The sequence below is a fragment of the Salvelinus sp. IW2-2015 genome, linkage group LG19 (assembly GCF_002910315.2).
Source record: "Salvelinus sp. IW2-2015 linkage group LG19, ASM291031v2, whole genome shotgun sequence".
NCBI classification, from domain to species: Eukaryota; Metazoa; Chordata; class Actinopteri; order Salmoniformes; family Salmonidae; genus Salvelinus; species Salvelinus sp. IW2-2015.
Window position 1 is genome coordinate 8,966,497 of NC_036859.1, and position 20,424 is coordinate 8,986,920.

At 46.9% G+C, this 20,424-nt stretch overlaps 1 protein-coding gene across 1 annotated transcript; it reads left to right on the top strand.

Moving 5' to 3' along the window:
* Nucleotides 1-2,712: 2,712 nt before the first annotated feature.
* On the top strand, nt 2,713-4,095 carry LOC111979451 (C-X-C chemokine receptor type 4). Its single transcript, XM_024009996.2, has 2 exons — nt 2,713-2,792; nt 2,957-4,095. The coding sequence occupies exons 1-2, from the start codon at nt 2,778-2,780 to the stop codon at nt 4,061-4,063; spliced, it is 1,122 nt and encodes a 373-aa protein (XP_023865764.1). The 5' UTR covers nt 2,713-2,777; the 3' UTR covers nt 4,064-4,095.
* Nucleotides 4,096-20,424: the final 16,329 nt, after the last annotated feature.

Genomic DNA, 20,424 nt, shown 5'->3' on the forward strand with positions numbered 1-20,424 from the left:
TGTGTGTGTGTGTGTGTGTGTGTGTGTGTGACCGTGCGTGCATCCGTATATGTGGCTGAGGGGTGACTGATTCGGGAATGGGTACTTGTTAGGGAGTGTTGATTTGTCTTCTCTTCTCTCGTTTTTCTTCGCTCTTCCTCCTCCTCTTCCTCCCTCTATCTGCCAGGAAGCTCTGTTTTAATGCTGGGAGAGGCATTGTATGGGAAGCTTCCGTGTGTGTATGGGAAGTGCTTGAGAGGCCCTGGGAACATTGACTCTGCTCGTCACTCACCGAGCCACCCTCCCATGTAACCTACTTGGCTCTAAGTTGAAACGGCTCAGCTGGCCAGCAGCAGCAATACTGTGAGTTCCCAACCTATTGTTCCCTACTCTTTCTTTCTACTACCTTTTATTTTACACCAACATCCTACTTATGTGCAGAAAAAAATAAATTGCTCCTCTGTTCTGGTGTGGCGCGCGCGCGCGTGTGTGTGTCCCTCGGGGGGTCTGTAAACAGCTGAAGGTATGGAGCTAAACCAGCTGGTCACCAGCGCTGTCGTTGGAACAGGCTCCATGGTAACCCTGTTAGACCAGAAACACCTGCTCGTCTGTGTGTGTGTTCGGATTCAGTTCATGCCCACATACTGTAAGTGTTGTAGGCCTACAAGAGTCTCTGCTGTAGTAGTGTTCGTATTGGTGTCATAAGACCTGATAAACAATACCCCAAAAACGTATTTTCACTTCAGTCTTTTGGAGTCTACATGAGGTGGGTGCAAAGTGGAGTTAAGTACAGGAGGTCTTTAATTAGGCCTATGAGGAGAGGGAGATACAGTGTTGGTGATGAAAGGGAGAGGAGAGAGGTGTGGAGAGAGAGAGAGAAGGGGAAAAAAGAAAAGAGGGGTGATGCTTGTGGTAAGATAGAGAGAGAAGGAGAGAGGGTACAGATTTAGGATCTTAATTTGATCACTGTGTTGATGACAATGTTCTTGCAAAGGAGGAAATGCAAACGTGTCGTGTATTCAAGGTTTAAAAATGCTTCTGAAGTTTTGTAATTTCCACTTTGAAACGTCAGACTCTATTTGCCCTGACGTAAAATGCATCAACCCATACAAAACACAATATGATCATCCACATATAATTCACATTCCTGTTGCTGCGTGAGTATTTTCCTGCTGTAGCAAACTGGCTCAAATTAAGATCCTACTGTATAAGAGTGCGAGAGTGGTAAGGGCGGGTTGACACCTTTGTCAGTGTTGACTGGGTCTGAGATTATGTCTGCACAGGATATGCCTCACCTATAACGAACATCACACCCACTGTCTATACCACAACCCCGAACACACATCTACCTGAACCCTTCACAGGCTGTGGGTAGACTGAGCGCCCAAAATGTGCAATGCGCCGTGCGCCTGGAGTCTGGACTAGCGCACTGAGAGGCGACACGGTTATAACACACACACACGGTTCATTTATTGTCAAAGACCCCGTGGGAGAACATGGTATTTAACAGAACGGAGAACAGGAGACACTATCTGATCTGAGAATAAACACACACCACACACACACAACACACACACACACACACACACACACAACACAACACACACACACACACAACACACACACACACACACACACACACACAACACACACACACACACACACACAACACACACAATAATAATCCTGTCAGATGACGCAAGTCAGAATTTTTCCACACCCGTGCACTTCTTCATGGTGCCACTCATGCAGGACTGTTCTGTTCAGCTCTGTGTCAAAGGGACAAAGTGGTGCAAACACAACTCGCTCTCCTCACTCTCAATTTATCTCACTCACACGCAGCAGCTGTGCCCTCAATACATACAGACGCACTACAGCTGTACCCTCATACATACAGACACCTACAGCTGTACCCTCATACATACAGACACACTACAGCGGATGCCTCATACATACAGACCACTACAGCTGTAACCCTCATAACATACAGACACACTACAGCTGTACCCTCATACATACAGACACACTACAGCGGTGACCCTCATACATACAGACACACTACAGCGTGCCCTCATACATACAGACCACACTACAGCGTCCCTCATACATACAGACCACCTACAGCTGTACCCTCATACATACAGACACACTACAGCTGGTACCCTCATACATACAGACGCACTACAGCTGTACCCTCATACATACAGACACACTACAGCTGTACCCTCATACATACAGACACAACTACAGCTGTAACCCTCATACATACAGACACACTACAGCGTGACCCTCATACATACAGACACACTACAGCTGTCCCTCATACATACAGACACACTACAGCTTGTACCCTCATACTAACAGACACACTACAGCGGTGCGCTGAGAATGTGTTGATAACGTTTCCCCTCTCCTTTATTGTTTGACTGTCAATAGACAACAACAGCATTATGTCATCATGCCATTGTCAACAATATTATTCTCACAGATTTGATGTTAGGGGCTTAAACTGTAAACAAAGGTGCGTGCACACACACACACACACGCACACACTCAAATATCCTGCGATAGAGCCACTTTCAGCACCTGACACCTCGAAAACAGGAAAAGCATTTCAGCGGGTCACAGATGTGTGTGTGTGTGTGTGTGTGTGTGTTGGGGGCGGAGCAAGGGTGGAAGAAGGGTAGACTCAGCTATTTAACCTCACCGGGTACAGAACTTTACTCCATTTGGAGAAGAGAAAGACAGACGTGGCAGGAAAGAACAGAGGGAGAGACAAAAATATAGCTGTCTCCATCATGTCCTACTACGAGGTATGGCTTGTTAACAAAACTTTTCTGGGACTTTATATGGCTGTCAGCATTTGTCTTGGTTATTATGTTAATCACTAATCAGATTGTAGCATCGGTCCTTAAAATTGTGCACATCGTATTTTCTAAGTGTACTCAATTATCCTTCTCTCTCCCTCTCTCTGTAGCACTTTGTGATACCAGAATCGGATTATGAGTACAATGACACGATTTTCGGTTTTGGTTCTGGCTCGGGCGATTTCGGTGCTGGATTTGAGGAGCCATGTGACCGTGAGCTGCTGAGCCCCAGTGTGCAGCGTATCTTCCTCCCGGTGGTGTACGGTTTCATCTTCACCCTGGGGATCACCGGGAATGGRCTGGTGGTGTTTGTACTGGGCTGCCAGCGGAAGGCCCGGCTCAGCCTAACGGACCGCTACCGGCTGCACCTCTCCGCCGCCGACCTGCTCTTCGTGCTGGCGCTGCCGTTCTGGGCTGTGGACGCAGCACTAGGGGACTGGCGCTTTGGAGCAGTCACATGTGTCGGCGTGCACGTCATCTACACGGTGAACCTGTATGGCAGCGTGCTGATCCTGGCCTTCATCAGTCTGGACCGCTACCTGGCCGTGGTCAAAGCCACGGACACCAGCACCACACACATRCGGCAGCGGCTAGCTCGCAGGTATGTGTACGCTGGTGCCTGGCTGCCTGCTGGTCTCCTCGCCATCCCCGACATGGTGTTCGCTCGGACCCAGGAGGCAGGGGAAGGGGAGATGGTGTGTGCAAGGCTCTATCCGTCAGAGAACGCCCCACTGTGGGTGTCCCTGTTTCACCTTCAGACGGTGCTGGTGGGGCTGGTGGTGCCGGGCCTGGTGCTACTGGTGTGTTACTGTGTGATCGTGTCCAGGCTGACCCGCGGCCCTCTGGGAGGCCAGAGGCAGAAGAGGAGGGCGGTGCGGACCACTGTGGCTTTGGTTCTCTGTTTCTTCCTCTGCTGGCTGCCGTACTGCATTGGTATCACAGTGGATGCTCTCCTCCGCTTGGAGCTGATCCCGCGGGGCTGTACGTTGGAGTCAGGCCTGGGGTTGTGGTTAGCGGTGTCTGAGCCAATGGCGTACGCCCATTGCTGCTTGAACCCGCTGCTCTACGCCTTCCTGGGTGTGGGTTTCAAGAGTTCTGCTCGCCGCGCCCTCACACTTACACGCATGTCCAGCCTGAAGATTCTCCCGCGTAGACGAACAGGGGCCACGACGTCCACAACGACAGAGTCAGAGTCATCTAGTCTGCACTCCAGCTAAGAAAGATAATAGTCGATAGCCTAATATTGTGTGTGCGTTGTGTGTGTGTGTGTGTGTGTGTGTGTGTGTGTGTGTGTGTGTGTGTTGTTGTGTGTGTGGTGTGTGTGTGTGTGTTGTGTGTGTGTGTGTGTGTGTGTGTGTGTGTGGTGTGTGTGTGTGTGTGTGTGTGTGTGAGAGAGAGAGAGAGTAATGAGAGTAAGACTGCTGGTCAGTTCTTTCTAATGTCTTGAGATTTTTTTGTAAATATTTTTTGCTTTGCCAGCATTCACTGTTGTTATGGTATGTAAGTATGTATGCTTTTTAAAAAACTTCTAACAGTTTGTAATAAAATGTAAAAAAACATAATTAATCTTCACTTGGTTCTCTCATTGAGTGGTGTTTACGGTGTGTGTGTGTGTGTGTGTGTCATGCGTGTGTGTGTAAGAGAGAGAGAGAGAGGTGTATCTTCACGCTCTTGAAAGTGAAACTGATAAATCCCTGTGGTAGCGGTTGGCCAGTCAAGCGCACTTAAAACATCCTGCTGTGTGTGTGAGCAGGGGGGGGGGTGTGGACATTTATTGTTTCTCCAGATGTGTTTTTGGAACTGTATGCCCCCACCCAACAGGTAAGGAGCTATTTGTGTGTGTCACATCCTGTTATTATCATCATGGCATTGCTGCCCCCTACCCACACACATACATTCACATTGAAAATGAAATTGGCTGATGTTTCAGACCATAGCCACGGGAGTAGGGGTGCTGAGGGGCTACAGCACCCCCTGATAAATCACCCAAAAAAATAATACAGACAAAGAGAAAAGTAGGAAAAAAAAAGTATTTCTCACAAAATTGGTGCACTAGGCTTTATCCCTTCGTCACCACATCTTGTGGTGGCCATGTTCGACGTGTGACACTGGACCAGGTGTGAGTGATTCACAACAGCAGAGGATTTTTTGCATCTCAACAGACAAATATTCCTCTGTGTGTGTGTGTGTGTTGTCGTGTGTGTGGGTAGGGCAGCAGGTTCCCAAACTAGGGGTCCCTGATATGAAAATGTGGTTGCCGGAGAATTTCAAAACATATAAGAATTTCAAAACATATAAGAATTCAAAACATATACATATATATATATATATATATATATATATATATTATATATATATATATATATTATTGGAAAAGGCGCACTTGACAGTTGCACTTGAATTGCACTTGATCATCCACGGTGAATGGCTAGGCACGCTACGAAACCACAGACTATTGCAGAGATTTTGATATGACCGCTCACCACTGATATGGTGAAACAACGTGTGGGGAGGCAGAGGCTCAGAAACTCACATCAATACCTTTGTCATATAACACTGTGAAACTAAGAATTGATGCTATTGCGAGCAATCAGGAGGAACACTGAAGACTCAAAATACCACCATATACTCTCCAAACGGATGTTAGCTGCGAGGGCCAAGATCCCATGCATTGAACTTTTGATTGCTACATGTCGGTGGGAAGTGTATTTCAAAGGGCAATATTTTGCTCAGATGTCAGTGTGCTTGGCGAGGTAAATGAGAAACAGATTCTGGATTGAATGTGGGCTTTGCACAGATGGGGCTCCCATCTACACGTGACGGCAGAGAGGCCTCTGTATTCTAGTTATGAATGTGTTCCCTCTGCCATATGGCGCATTGTATGATAACCCACTGAGCTTAATGGATACACGAGAGCACGATACACCGAGAGCAACTGGCGGCAAAATGAGCTGACGCAGAACTCGGGAGATTTGCAGGAAGTAACTTCGATTGTAACTACATTGCACAACAAAACTATGTGGAGATGTGGACAGAGCAAGACACTGTTTTATTTCACACCAAGCTTGGTGGTTTTTGAGGGGAGTGTTGAAAGAGTTCTCGAATTGAGAGAGGAACTGTTGTCATTCGCAATGGATGTAAAAAACGACTTTGTTGAATTTCTGTGTAATGAAAAAAAAATGTGTATCCTTGCCTACGTAACAGACATGTTCGGGAAACTGAATGAACTGAATACAAGCATGCAGGGGAATGCATTTTTTTTTTTTTTACGGATGAGTGACTAAATCAGCAGAATCCATTTGACTGTGATCCTGCTCAGTTGAAATGCCAGTGATGGGTTTGGATTTCTGATCTTTAACTATTATTAATCATTAGTTCTAATAGAGACAGAGGGGTGCCATAGCCAAGGGTTTACACCAGGAGTTGTCTGTAGGAGGAAGGGTTATGGTGGGTGCAATTAAGCTTGGGAGTAGTTCCTCCATCTTAATCTTTAATTTTTATTGGCCAGTCTGAGACATGGCTTTTTTCTTTGCAACTCTGCCTAAAGGCCAGCCTCCCGGAGTCGCCTCTTCACTGTTGACGTTGAGACTGGTGTTTTGCGGGAACTATTTAATGAAGCTGCCATTTGAGGACTTGTGAGGCTCTGTTTCTCAAACTGGACACTCTAATGTACTTGTCCTCTTGCTCAGTTGTGCACCGGCCTCCCACTCCTCTTTCTATTCTGGTTGGAGCCAGTTTGCGCTGTTCTGTGAAGGGAGTAGTACACAGCGTTGTACGGATCTTCCGTTTCTTGGCAATTTCTCGCATGGAATAGCCTTCATTTCTCAGAACAAGAATAGACGGATGAGTTTAAGAAGAAGGACTTATTTTAGCCATGTTTGAGCCTGGAATTGAACCGACAAATGCTGATGCTCCAGATACTTAACGGAGTCTAAAGAAGGCCAGTTTATTGCTTCTTTAAATCAGAACAACATTTTTCAGCTGTGCTAACATAATAGCAAAAGGGTTTTCTAATGATCAATTGGCCTTTTAAAATGATAAACTTGGATTAGCTATAACAACGTGCCACAGGAGTGGTTTCTGATAATGGGCCTCTGTACGCCTATGTAGATATTCCATTAAAAAATCAGCCGTTTCCAGCTACAATAGTTATTTACAACATTAACAATGTCCACACTGTATTTCTGATCAATTTGTTATTTTAATGAACAAAAAATTTGCTTTTCTTTCAAAAACAAGGACATTTCTAAGTGACCCCAAACTTTTGAACGGTAGTGTATCAACAACTGTCGTTTTATGTGACACAAAGATATGTGCCTGCTGGGACATACAAGTGTATCTGTAGCTGCAGTAGGCCTACACATAATTTGCACCTACCAACACACACAGATCAGCTCAACAYTATGAGCACCACTAGGCTATTAAAGATTCTTACAGGCTTCATAACTTGAACTAGATTGCTGTCGAATTTGTGACACTATGCAATGAGTGTAAGCAAGGCACAACGTCTCCAAGTGGGAAATATTTTGTGTGTGGGAGAGTTTTACACACACACTAGAGCAAAAGAACAGGGAGTGGGCGAAAAAGTAGGCTGTGGCGTTTTATAGTATTCACATCACTTTTACAGTAGCCTATCACTCAACAACTGTGTAATGCAAATGAGTGATTATAGAGTGAATGTTTGCCTACTTCTTTTAGTAGGCTACCCACGGTATTGGTRCTACTACTGCGACATACAAAATGTAGGCCTATCTGAAARGCAGCCATATACACAACTGTCATTTTGCACAAACAATGTTGAAGAGAAGCCTCGCGAAGACTAGTAGCRTAAGATCCGCTCATTAAGCACACACCGTAACCATCGATTCAGGACCATGGACAGAAGGTCACCGCCAGTCAACGCGATGAAAGGTTAATGTTAGAGGCCCAATTTCAGCACCACTGGAGGGGATAGCCAGGTGCACTGCGCCAAGCTCACTTTAGAGCACCACCAATTAGGCTACATTGGTAATTGTCCCTATACCCATCAAATAATGCAAAGCTGAATATCTATCAATAGCAGTTAAACCTGCAAAAGCAAGCAATGAATCACAGATAAATCAAAAAGATGCATTGAAGTAAATCAAAAAGATGCATTGAAGTAAATAGCAAAGGCCTAAACTATACATTACATGCAAACAACCAGTAGGCTTACATGAGGGCAAACCAATGAATAAATCATTCTGGCACGGTGGCCAGGGCCAAAAAGGTTGTAGCTTACTATTTAGAAGAGTTGCAGCCTCCTTGACGCAGCCTCATGTGAAGTTTCTGATTCCATTCTCCTTCCTGGCGAAATGTACTTGTCAGGTCCCTCTCAAAATGTCAGCTGGACAAGCTGGGCTTTTCATTGATGTAACATGCTCTGTGTTCCGAGTCTGTACTCACTGAATACGTTCCTCAGGGTYGATAAATGTTTTGCACATTGCTGTACATTCCACAGAAATGTTCATCATGTTTCAGTGCCAACAGCACAGTGGACAAGCGGCCCGCCAGGGTATCTTTAACACCACTGAGTGGGGTCCATCTGTTGTTGCTGACTGTGGTTGCGATTTCACTTTCCAAGAATGTGCGCGCCACAATAAACTCTGCTTCCACTGGTTCAGTTTTGGTTAGATTCAACAGGTTGTCAGGTGCTAGTGGCTGGGTGAACAGAGGTTCAGGTGCTTGTTGTGATGTTACCCTCGTGCTGTTGGTGCTACCGTAGGCCCTGGCTCTTCTCGAGCTTGTTGGTCAGCAGGCGGCATGGGGGAATGGACAGGTATTACAATCAGTGGTTGGGCCTGCATGCTGGTTGGTGAGCTTGGCATCGCTCTCGACATGGTGGTCCTCCAGTTTTTTTGCTTTTCACAGTCCCCAGCCATTTCTGGATATCCATGCTGGTCAATGTTTAGCCAGCTAGCATTAAGTATTCAGTGTGCTGCTACCGAAACGTAATAAAGCTAGTAGCTATGAGCTAGCCTATTATTAGCTGTAGCTGTCTGCAAAATTGTGAGAGAAAAAAAACGACATGGGATCCAATCAGCTTCCTAAACAAGGTAATGAAGGTGGTACCTTATGAAATTATATGGCTAGATGACCAATCAGAAGCATTTTATTTTAATGACTCAATATGATATTATTACATTCCCCTTCCCCCACCCCTCCTCAGATCATGAGTTAACACCTGTAATATAGCCTKTGTCCTGGTATGCTCTACTGGCAGGCCCGGTAGTGCTACATTGAGGGTAAGGGTACACGGGCAGGGTAATTCATATACCATTGTGTTATGTTTATGGGAAAACAAAACTGTGGGGCATAAATTCTATCTGGGGGGGTCCATGCCTGGTTTTGCCACCCTGTAGAGCCAGCTCTGATTAGACCTACTTCCTTTCAACACTAGAGTGGAAGCATTTAATATACACACACCCACACATGCCATGTTGGAAGCTTTACACATGCATGAGCCAATGTCAATATGTGTACACACACACACACACACCGCTGACATAAGGCAATTGACATAAAATAGATACCAGGTGCCCACTACACACACACACACACACACACACTCTAACGCACATGTATGCATGTGCACACACACTCACCTGAGCAGTAGAGGAAAGGGAGCGTGGTGGGGGGTGACAGTGGCAGATGGGTTATATTGGCGAGGCACTTGACATGGTGAGTTTAATGAGTTTATATGACCCTGTGTACCACAGAGCTCACTCTCTCTCCTCCACACCTGGGTATGTTTGTTCTGAAAGGTTTCCTTAACAGCACYMGAATCTCATGATCCCAGACTGCCACTGGATTAGAGAGGATCAAACAGAGGATAGAGAGAGGGAGTGATATGGAGATACAGGAAGGTCAGCGGTAGGAGGTGGGATGAAGGGAGAAAATAATAGGTTGAAGAAGTGAAACATAATCTGGAAAYGTGAGCGGTGAGGGACGGGAGATAAAGGTAGATGTGTGTGTAGGGGGATGCAGGAGGGAATGGGGAAAAAGTAAAAGGGATAGAGAAAGAACAGAGGAGGTTTTCACAGTGGGTAAGATAGAGAGTAGAGAGAGGTGGACAACATGAAAATAGGAGATGGAGGACTATCCTCTCTCTCAGTAACTGTCAATGAAACTGTTAATATGTTTTAATTGAGAGGTCAGACAGTGAAATATTGTACGTCAGATTCAGACCACTGCCTTCCCAACTAGCACATAACGTTCTGAGAGCAGGAGACAAAGGGCTGTAGGACATGGGTTTGATCTGAGACACGTGGGATGTATACGGAGGGTACGGGGCAACAGAAGACGAACAGCAGAGGGGCTAATGARCTTGGAGATCGGGAAAGAGCCGATAAACCGGGGGAAAGTTTGCGGGACTCCACCCAGAGGATAGCACCATCTCGCTCTGCCCGAGATGATGCTGGGGTCTGGTGGCGGTCCACTTGTCATCGATAGGAGGTTGTCTTCAGAAGAGCCGACCGGTCTCTCTTCCAGGTATGACAGCGGCAGACAAACATCTGGGCCGAGGGTATGCCGACCTCTTGCTCTGGGAAGAGCAGGGGCTGATAACCCAGGGACCACTCAAAGGGCGAGAGATCCATGGCAGAGCAAGGAAGGATGTTGCGGGCATATTCGACCCACACTAGTTGCTGGGTCCAGGTGGTGGGGTTGGCAGAGACCAGGCAGCGAAGAGTTGTCTCCAGGTCTTGGTTGGCTCGCTCCGACTGGCCGTTGGACTGGGGGTGGAACCTGGAGGACAGGCTGGCCGACGACCCAATGAGTGTGCAGAACACCTTCCAGAACCGGGACGAGAACTGAGGACCCCGGTCGGAGGCAGAGGTTGGCCAGCTGGAGCTTGCTGGGGAGTCTTGTTCTACCAGGCACGAGGTGGGAAGGATGATCTTGGGTTCTGGGGGTCTAGCCGCGAGGCTATAGCGGCATGACAGCGCATCCAGCTTGACATTCTTGGATCCTGGTCGGTATGAGAGGGAGAAGTTGAACTGGGTGAAAAGCAGGGCCCACCTAGCTTGCCTGGAGTTGAGATGCTTGGCGGTATGGAGATATTCCAGGTTTTTGTGGTCTGTCCACACAATGAACGGATGTTCCGCCCCCTCCAGCCAGTTCATCCACTCCTCTAACGCCATCTTCACCACGAGAAGCTCACGATTCCCCACATCGTAGTTCCTCTCCGTGGTGTTGAGGCGGTAGCAGAAGGCGCAGAGATGTAACTTAAGGTCCAGGGCAGAACGCTGGGACAGGACAGCCCCCACTCCAACATCCGAAGCATTGGCCTCCACTACGAACCCGCGGGATGGGTCAGGATGAACCAAGATGGGCTCTGTGGTGAAACAATGTTTCAGATCCCGGGAATGCCTGGTCAGCAGCTGGGAACCATGTAAACGGAACCTTGGGAGAGGTGAGTGCAGACGTGGGAAGCCAGGGTGCTGTAACCTTGGATAAAACGACGATAGAAGTTGGCGAATCCCAGGAAATGTTGCAGTTGCACTCTCGGCATAGGCTGGGGCCAATCCACCACCGCTCTCACCTTCCCGGGATCCATCTGRACACTCCCTGCAGCACTGATGTAACCCAGGAAGGGGATGGTGGAGCAATGGAATTCGCACTTCTGCTTTCACAAAAAGCCGGTTCTCCAGGAGGCGTTGGAGAACCTGTTGGATGTGGAGCATGTMTTTTTCGACAGAGCGGGAGAAAATGAGGATGTTATTGAGATAGACTAAGACAAACTGGTTCAACATGTTGCGGAGAACATCATTCACAGAGCCTGGAACACAGCAGGGGGGTTGGTAAGGCCAAATGGCATTAACAGATACTCATAGTGACCGCTGGCTGTGTTGAAGGCAGTCTTCCACTTGTCCCCTTATCCGCACCAGGTGGTAGGCATTCCGTAGGTCCAGCTTGGAGAAGACAGTGGCCCCCTGGAGTGGCTCGAAGGCCGAGGAGATGAGTGGTAGCGGTTTTTCACCGTGATGTCGTTGGGGCCCCGGTAGTCGATGCACTGGGGCAGGGTTTTGTACTTCTCCACAAAGAAGAACCCACCACCGACCGGGAAGGCAGAAGGACGGCTGAACCCTGCAGCTAGGAAGTCCTCAATGTAGGTCTCCATAGCCTTGGTTTCCGGACCCGACAGAGAGTACAGTCATCCCTGGGGCGGAGTTGTGCCTGGGAGAAGGTCGATCCTGACTGGTCTGCTGGTGTCATCATGGGCTGGAGCTCGTTCTGCCACGCTCATTCCCTAGGGTCAGTGAGGCAGAAGCGAAGTGGCCCGGGCCACCTCCCGGAGGTCCTGGTACTCCGCGGGAATGACGGAGAGGGCCGGGGCAACTTCCAAGCACCCAGCACTGACTTCAGGCAATGAGCGTGGCAGAACGAGCTCCAGCCCATGATGACACCAGCAGACCAGTCAATAAGGGGATTATGTTGCTGGAGCCAAGATAATTCCAATACCATGGGAACCTGAGGAGACTTAATTAGCAGGAATTGGATCGTCTCGCTGTGGTTCCCTGATACACGTAGGTGGATGGGGGTGGTATTGTGGGTGACCCGGCCTATAGAGTGCCCGTCCAGCGCTCTAACGTCCATGGAAATGGAGAGGGGCTGAGTGGGGATGCCCAGCTCGGACGCCAGGATAGCGTCCAAAAAACTATCATCGGCCCCAGAGTCGTTGAGTACCTGGAGAGATTTTGACTGGTTCCCCCACAGCAGGATGGCATGGTAAGGGGAGAGGAAAAGTTATCTGTATGGCACACCAGAGTACTCACCCCTTCTTGATAAGCCTGGGTTTTTAATGAGCAGGTAGCAATGAAATGTCCCGTAACTCCACAATATAGGCAGCTCTGGGTGTGGAGTCGGCGTAAGCGCTCAGCCGGAGTCAATCTAGCCCAGGTGCATAGACTCTGAAGGAGGRGAGTAGGCAGCCCTCAATGGAGAATCAATCACCTTCCAAACTTCCTCCACAATCGAGAGCTCCCGGATATCAACATAATGATGTACGCTATCCTCAAGTGGTTTGAGGGGAACGAAGAAGGCTGCAGCTCAAATGAGGGAGCACTGGGAGAGAAAATCCCGGCAGGTTCCAGAATCTCCAGCGTAGCGCTRCGAAGGAGGTAAGTGGGGTTCTCGGGACACTGGGGTAGGCTGGGAGATTACGGGTATGACCCGCTGCCCCATGGGGAATTCAATTGAATTGATCCAGCAATGTATTGAATGCCTGGTCATGGCATTCTGTCAGGGTATAGAGTCCCTCCATAAGACATTGCAGTAACTCCTCATATCTTCCAGTGGTGTGTCTCCTTGCAGGGAGACAGCATTGTGACGCTGGTCTGATTCTGCTGGGTCAGTCAGGGCCAGTTCGTACTATCTGAACTCAGGATAAGACCCAGATGCAGACAGCTAGAGTCACAGATGTGTATTGACCCAAACAGGTGGCAGCCAAGAGACAGGTCAAAGGCAGACACATGTCCGTAATCCAGGGCAGAATCAGTAAGGTACCGAACACCAGGCAGGCTAGGGGTCAGGACAGGCAGAGGTTCGTAAATGGGTCAGAGTCAGGCAGGTACAGAATGGCAGGCAGGATTGGATTCAGGGCAGGCAGAATGGTCAGAACCGGGGAAACTAGTAAGCANTAAGCACGCTGGTAAGACCTGACAAGACGAACTGACAACAGACAAACCGAGAACACAGGTATATATACACAGGGGATAATGGGGAAGATGGGCGACACCTGGAGGGGGGTGGAGACAATCACAAAGACAGGTGAAACAGATCAGGGTGTGACAGTTTTCCTATGATTATTTTGCATACAGCCTTCCCACAAATTTCGGTGAATGGTGCAGGATAGCCGCTTTGRTTTGGAACATTCCCTGCACATTTAAGGAACTTGACAAAAAATGTTATTAATTTGGTATTTCATTACTTTCACKGAACGTTTCCTAAAAGTTCAAACAAGGATCAATTTAATTGACATTTTGGTAATATTTAGGCAGTGGTCTAAAGTCCTTATTTAAAAAAAATTAAGTTGTTTTTTGGGGTATATGTGTTTACTATTTATATTTTTGACAACTTTTACTACATTCCTAAAGATAATATTTTACTTTTCACTCCATAGATTTTCCATGACAACCCAAAGTACTCCTTACATTTTGAATGCTTAGTAGAACAGGAAAATTGTGAAATTCACGCACTTATCAAGAGAACACGTGGTCACCCCTGAACACAAATGCATCTTTTGTAAATAACGTCGGAGTGTTGGAGCCTCTTTCTAGGGCCTCTTTCTAGAGCTCAGAACTGAAGATCACTGACGTCATGATTCAACCTTATTTTTTTTCCGGGTTCCCAGTTGTCTTGAAAGCACCTTTTGATGACAAAGTTTGATGACAAAAATTGCCCACAAGATGGACCGCCGTGTCACCTTCCTGTTCAAGTGAGCACAGCACAACAAGGTGAGTCTAACAATGTCTTGTATGCTGCTACATAAATGACGTAATCTGCCAGGTAGATATGTATACTGTAGCTAAGAAAGTAATACTTAGTGTATGTTCTGTAGTAAGCTGTTAGTAGCACATGTGCCTCACCCAAATTATTAGACCCTTTCCCCCTCATGATTTAGCCTACTGTTCTGACTTGGTGGTGCACATGTTGCCTATAGCCTGTTTTAGAGAAATGTAATCATCTGACTTGGTGTACAGGGAGAATACTATAAGAACAGCCCATGTTCTGAATTCTYTCGCTGTACATTTCAAAAGTGCTGAACAAATTGTTATGTTAACTACGTCTGTCCTAGCTCGCTKATTAATGTCTTAATCAAAATTACGGATTGCCTCTTATCTGCTCGTCGTCCCCTTATGCCATAGTTTGTATATCTCAATTGTCAGTAGAAACCACATTTGTTMAAGCAAGTCAGCCATATCAGCTATGGTTTTTTAAAAGGCAGTAAATGAGGCTGAATGAACTGCTGTTAGCCAGGTGTAGCAGTGGTAASGATTCAATCCATGGTGCTGAAAAGAAAGCCCTAACAGTTTYTGGMCACTGTTTGTCACTGTTATAGTGCAAWTAATTTAATGTTTAGTGTTTGTGTAGTGCCTTTGCTGGCAGGCATCTACAWWTWTTTTTWTTTTTTTTGAGTTTACCAAGATTTACGTGCTAAAATCACCACTGATGTTTACAAACGTCAAGTCATTGCTTGCTATACMGTTCTCGAAACATAAGTTACTTATCTTTCATATCTGGCGTGATGTTTTGATAACCATGTAAATCTCTCTCGGACAAGGTGGCTTTTATTAATATATTCGGCTGTATTCTATTTGAAAATAGAAATTAGCATAAAAGTTGACAACATGCAAAACTACAAATCCCTGCAAGCTCATGCACGTCATCTCTAGCTGGCGCCTTTGCTAACAGGTATTGCATACATTTAAAGCTTGCACAAGACAGTTAACAGAATTGTTCATTCAAAGAAATTTAGGCAATTTATTCCTAACTAGATTTAGCTAACATTAGATAGTTAATCCAGAGATTCTTACCTTTGCCTCGATTCGGCAGTCTCGTCCAGATCATCATGACATTTGGAGTCATAGCTGTGGGAAATAGGGGTYCCAAGGGTGCTGCAGCACCTCCTGAAAAAGAAAAAAAAATGCCCCAATTTTTTTTTCTCACAAAAGTAGTGCACTGAGCCTTTATTATTAGCGGACCTATAGTGGGTAAATACAGGCAAATATATTGATAAGTCACCTTGTCCAAAACATCACATCAGGGTAAGCCTACATGAAACACAGCCCTTATTTTATGCAAACAGTTGTATGCTGGTAACAATACCTGCTTAGACCTTTGATTTCAACCTTATTTTTTTCCGGGTTTCCTTTTTGATGACAAAGTTTGATGACAAAAATTGCCCACAAGATGGACCGCCGTGTCACCTTCCTGTTCAAGTGAGCACAGCACAACAAGGTGAGTCTAACAATGTCTTGTATGCTGCACATAAATGACGTAATCTGCCAGGTAGATATGTAACTGTAGCTAAGAAAGTAATACTAGTGTATTTTCTGTAGTAAGCTGTTAGTAGCACATGTGCCTCACCCAAATTATTAGACCCTTTCCCCCTCATGATTTAGCCTACTGTTCTGACTTGGTGGTGCACAGATGTTGCCTATAGCCTGTTTTAGAGAAATGTAATCATCTGACTTGTGTTACAGGGAGAATACTATAAGAACAGCCCATGTTCTGAATTCTTCGCTGTACATTTCAAAAGTGCTGAACAAATTGTTATGTTAACTACGTCTGTCCTAGCTCGCTCATTAATGTCTTAATCAAAATTACGGATTGCCTCTTATCTGCTCGTCGTCCCTTATGCCATAGTTTGTATATCTCAATTGTCAGTAGAAACCACATTTGTTTAAGCAAGTCAGCCATATCAGCTATGGTTTTTTAAAAGGCAGTAAATGAGGCTGAATGAACTGCTGTTAGCCAGGTGTAGCAGTGGTAAGATTCAATCCATGGTGCTGAAAAGAAAGCCCTAACAGTTTGTGGCACTGTTTGTCACTGTTATAGTGCAATAATTTAATGTTTAGTGTTTGTGTAGTGCCTTTGCTGGCAGGCATCTACAATTTTTTTTTTTTTGAGTTTACCAAGATTTACGTGCTAAAATCACCACTGATGTTTACAAACGTCAAGTCATTGCTTGCTATAGTTCTCGAAACATAAGTTACTTATCTTTCATATCTGGCGTGATGTTTGATAACCATGTAAATCTCTCTCGGACAAGGTGGCTTTTATTAATATATTCGGCTGTATTCTATTTGAAAATAGAAATTAGCATAAAAGTTGACAACATGCAAAACTACAAAATCCCTGCAAGCTCATGCACGTCATCTCTAGCTGGCGCCTTTGCTAACAGGTATTGCATACATTTAAAGCTTGCACAAGACAGTTAACAGAATTGTTCATTCAAAGAAATTAGGCAATTTATTCCTACATTTAGCTAACATTAGATAGTTAATCCAGAGATTCTTACCTTTGCCTCGATTCGGCAGTCTCGTCCAGATCATCATGACATTTGGAGTCATAGCTGTGGGAAATAGGGTCCAAGGGTGCTGCAGCACCTCTGAAAGAAAAAAATGCCCCAAATTTTTTTCACAAAAGTAGTGCACTGAGCCTTTATTTATTAACGGACCTATAGTGGGTAAATACAGGCAAATATATTGATAAGTCACCTTGTCCAAAACATCACATCAGGGTAAGCCTACATGAAACACAGCCCTTATTTTATGCAAACAGTTGTATGCTGGTAACAATACCTGCTTAGACCTTTACCCTACTCTGTCTCTGCTTTGTAGTAATCATTGTGTTTGTCAAAATACAGTGTTAATGTGTTAATATGGCTGTCAGGAACATAATCTTCTCTCTCTCCCCCCAGGCCAAATTTGGGTGGGGCTGCTGGACCTCCATGTCCTCCTGAAGAGCACAGAGGCAAGATCCTCACCTGTAAGACCATGTTAATGTCTTTAGATCTTAAATTTGTCTCTTTTCAGTGGAACAAAATAATTGACTCCTATTACAATGACCTATGTACAGTATACGGTAGTAGTTCCACTGACAGAACAGGGCTCCGGGCAGCCGAGCGGAAATGGAGGAAAACTCGCCTCCCTGCGGACCTGGCATCCTTTCACTCCCTCCTCTCTACATTCTCCTCTTCTGTCTCTGCTGCAAAGCCACTTTCTACCACTCTAAATTCCAAGCATCTGCCTCTAACCTAGGAAGCTCTTTGCCACCTTCTCCTCCTCCTGAATCTCTCCCCCTCCCCCCCCCCCCCTCCTCCCTCTCTGCGGATGACTTCGTCAACCATTTTGAAAAGAAGGTCGACGACATCCGATCCTCGTTTGCTAAGTCAAACGACACCGCTGGTTCTGCTCACACTGTCCTACCCTGTGCTTTGACCTCTTTCTCCCCTCTCTCTCCAGATGAAATCTCGCGTCTTGTGACGGCCGGCCGCCCAACAACCTGCCCGCTTGACCCTATCCCCTCCTCTCTTCTCCAGACCATTTCCGGAGACCTTCTCCCTTACCTCACCTCGCTCATCAACTCATCCTTGACCGCTGGCTACGTCCCTTCCGCCTTCAAGAGAGCGAGAGTTGCACCCCTTCTGAAAAAACCTACACCTCGATCCCTCTGATGTCAACAACTACAGACCAGTATCCCTTCTTCTTTTCTCTCCAAAACTCTTGAACGTGCCGTCCTTGGCCAGCTCTCCTGCTATCTCTCTCAGAATGACCTTCTTGATCCAAATCAGTCAGGTTTCAAGACTAGTCATTCAACTGAGACTGCTCTTCTCTGTGTCACGGAGGCGCTCCGCACTGCTAAAGCTAACTCTCTCTCCTCTGCTCTCATCCTTCTAGACCTATCGCGCTGCCTTTGATACTGTGAACCATCAGATCCTCCTCTCCACCCTCTCCGAGTTGGGCATCTCCGGCGCGGCCCACGCTTGGATTGCGTCCTACCTGACAGGTCGCTCCTACCAGGTGGCGTGGCGAGAATCTGTCTCCGCACCACGTGCTCTCACCACTGGTGTCCCCCAGGGCTCTGTTCTAGGCCCTCTCCTATTCTCGCTATACACCAAGTCACTTGGCTCTGTCATATCCTCACATGGTCTCTCCTATCATTGCTATGCAGAAGACACACAATTAATCTTCTCCTTTCCCCCTTCTGATAACCAGGTGGCGAATCGCATCTCTGCATGTCTGGCAGACATATCAGTGTGGATGACGGATCACCACCTCAAGCTGAACCTCGGCAAGACGGAGCTGCTCTTCCTCCGGGGAAGGACTGCCCGTTCCATGATCTTGCCATCACGGTTGACAACTCCATTGTGTCCTCCTCCCAGAGGCGCTAAGAACCTTGGCGTGATCCTGGACAACACCCTGTCGTTCTCAACCAACATCAAGGCGGTGACCCGTTCCTGTAGGTTCATGCTCTACAACATTCGCAGAGTACGACCCTGCCTCACACAGGAAGCGGCGCAGGTCCTAATCCAGGCACTTGTCATCTCCCGTCTGGATTACTGCAACTCGCTGTTGGCTGGGCTCCCTGCCTGTGCGATTAAACCCCTACAACTCATCCAGAACGCCGCAGCCCGTCTGGTGTCAACCTTCCAAGTTCTCTCACGTCACCCCGCTCCTCCGCTCTCTCCACTGGCTTCCAGTTGAAGCTCGCATCCGCTACAAGACCATGGTGCTTGCCTACGGAGCTGTGAGGGGAACGGCACCTCCGTACCTTCAGGCTCTGATCAGGCCCTACACCCAAACAAGGGCACTGCGTTCATCCACCTCTGGCCTGCTCGCCTCCCTACCTCTGAGGAAGTACAGCTCCCGCTCAGGCCAGTCAAACTGTTCGCTGCTCTGGCACCCCAATGGTGGAACAAACTCCCCCACGACGCCAGGTCAGCGGAATCAATCACCACCTTCCGGAGACACCTGAAACCCCACCTCTTTAAGGAATACCTAGGATAGGATAAAGTAATCCTTCTAACCCCCCCCCCCCTTAGAGTTAGATGCACTATTGTAAAGTGGTTGTTCCACTGGACATCATAAGGTGAATGCACCAACTTGTAAGTCGCTCTGGATAAGAGCGTCTGCTAAATGACTTAAATGTAAATGTAAATATTGTTTCTCCTCGTGTGTGTCCCCCCCCCCCCCCCGTGGTATTCAGAATGACCCGTGGTCCAGGTTTGCCACGTCACTCAACCTGGACAGGATCTGGACTCAGGTTTATAGACATTTTTGAAAATGTATATATATTTTTTAAACAAATACCTTATTAAATAAGTATTCAGACCCTTTGCTATGACACTCAAAAATGAGCTCAGGTGCATCCTGTTTCCATTGATATCCTTGATGTTTCTACAACTTGATTGGAGTCCACCTGTGGTAAATTCAATTGATTGGACATGATTTGGAAAGGCACACACCTATAATTTAAGGTCCCACAGTTGACAGTCCATGTCGGTGCAAAAACCAAGCCATGAGGTCGAAGGAAGAGCTCCGGACCAGGATTGTGTTGAGGTACAGATCTGGGCAAGGTACCAAAAAATGTATGCAGCATTGAAGGTCCCAAGAACACAGTGGCCTCCAAGACTCTTCCTATAGCTGGCCGGTCAGGGAGGTGATCAAGAACCCGATGGTCACACTGACAGAACTCCAGAGTTCCTCTGTGGAGATGGGAGAACCTTCCAGAAGGACAACCATCTCTGCAGCACTCCACCGTTCAGGCCTTTATGGTAGAGTGGCCAGACAGAAGCCACTGCACAGTAAAAGGCACATGACACCCGCTTAGAGTTTGTCAAAAGGCACCTAAAAGACTTGCAGACCTTGAGAAACAAGATTCTCTGGTCTGATGAAACTAAGCGTCACGTCTGGAGGAAACCTGGCACCATCCCTATGGTGAAGCGTGGTGGTGGTGACAGCATGCTGTGGGGATGTTTTCAGCGGCAGGGACTGGGAGACTAGTCAGGATCGAAGGAAAGATGAACGGAGCAAAGTACAGAGCGCTCAGACCT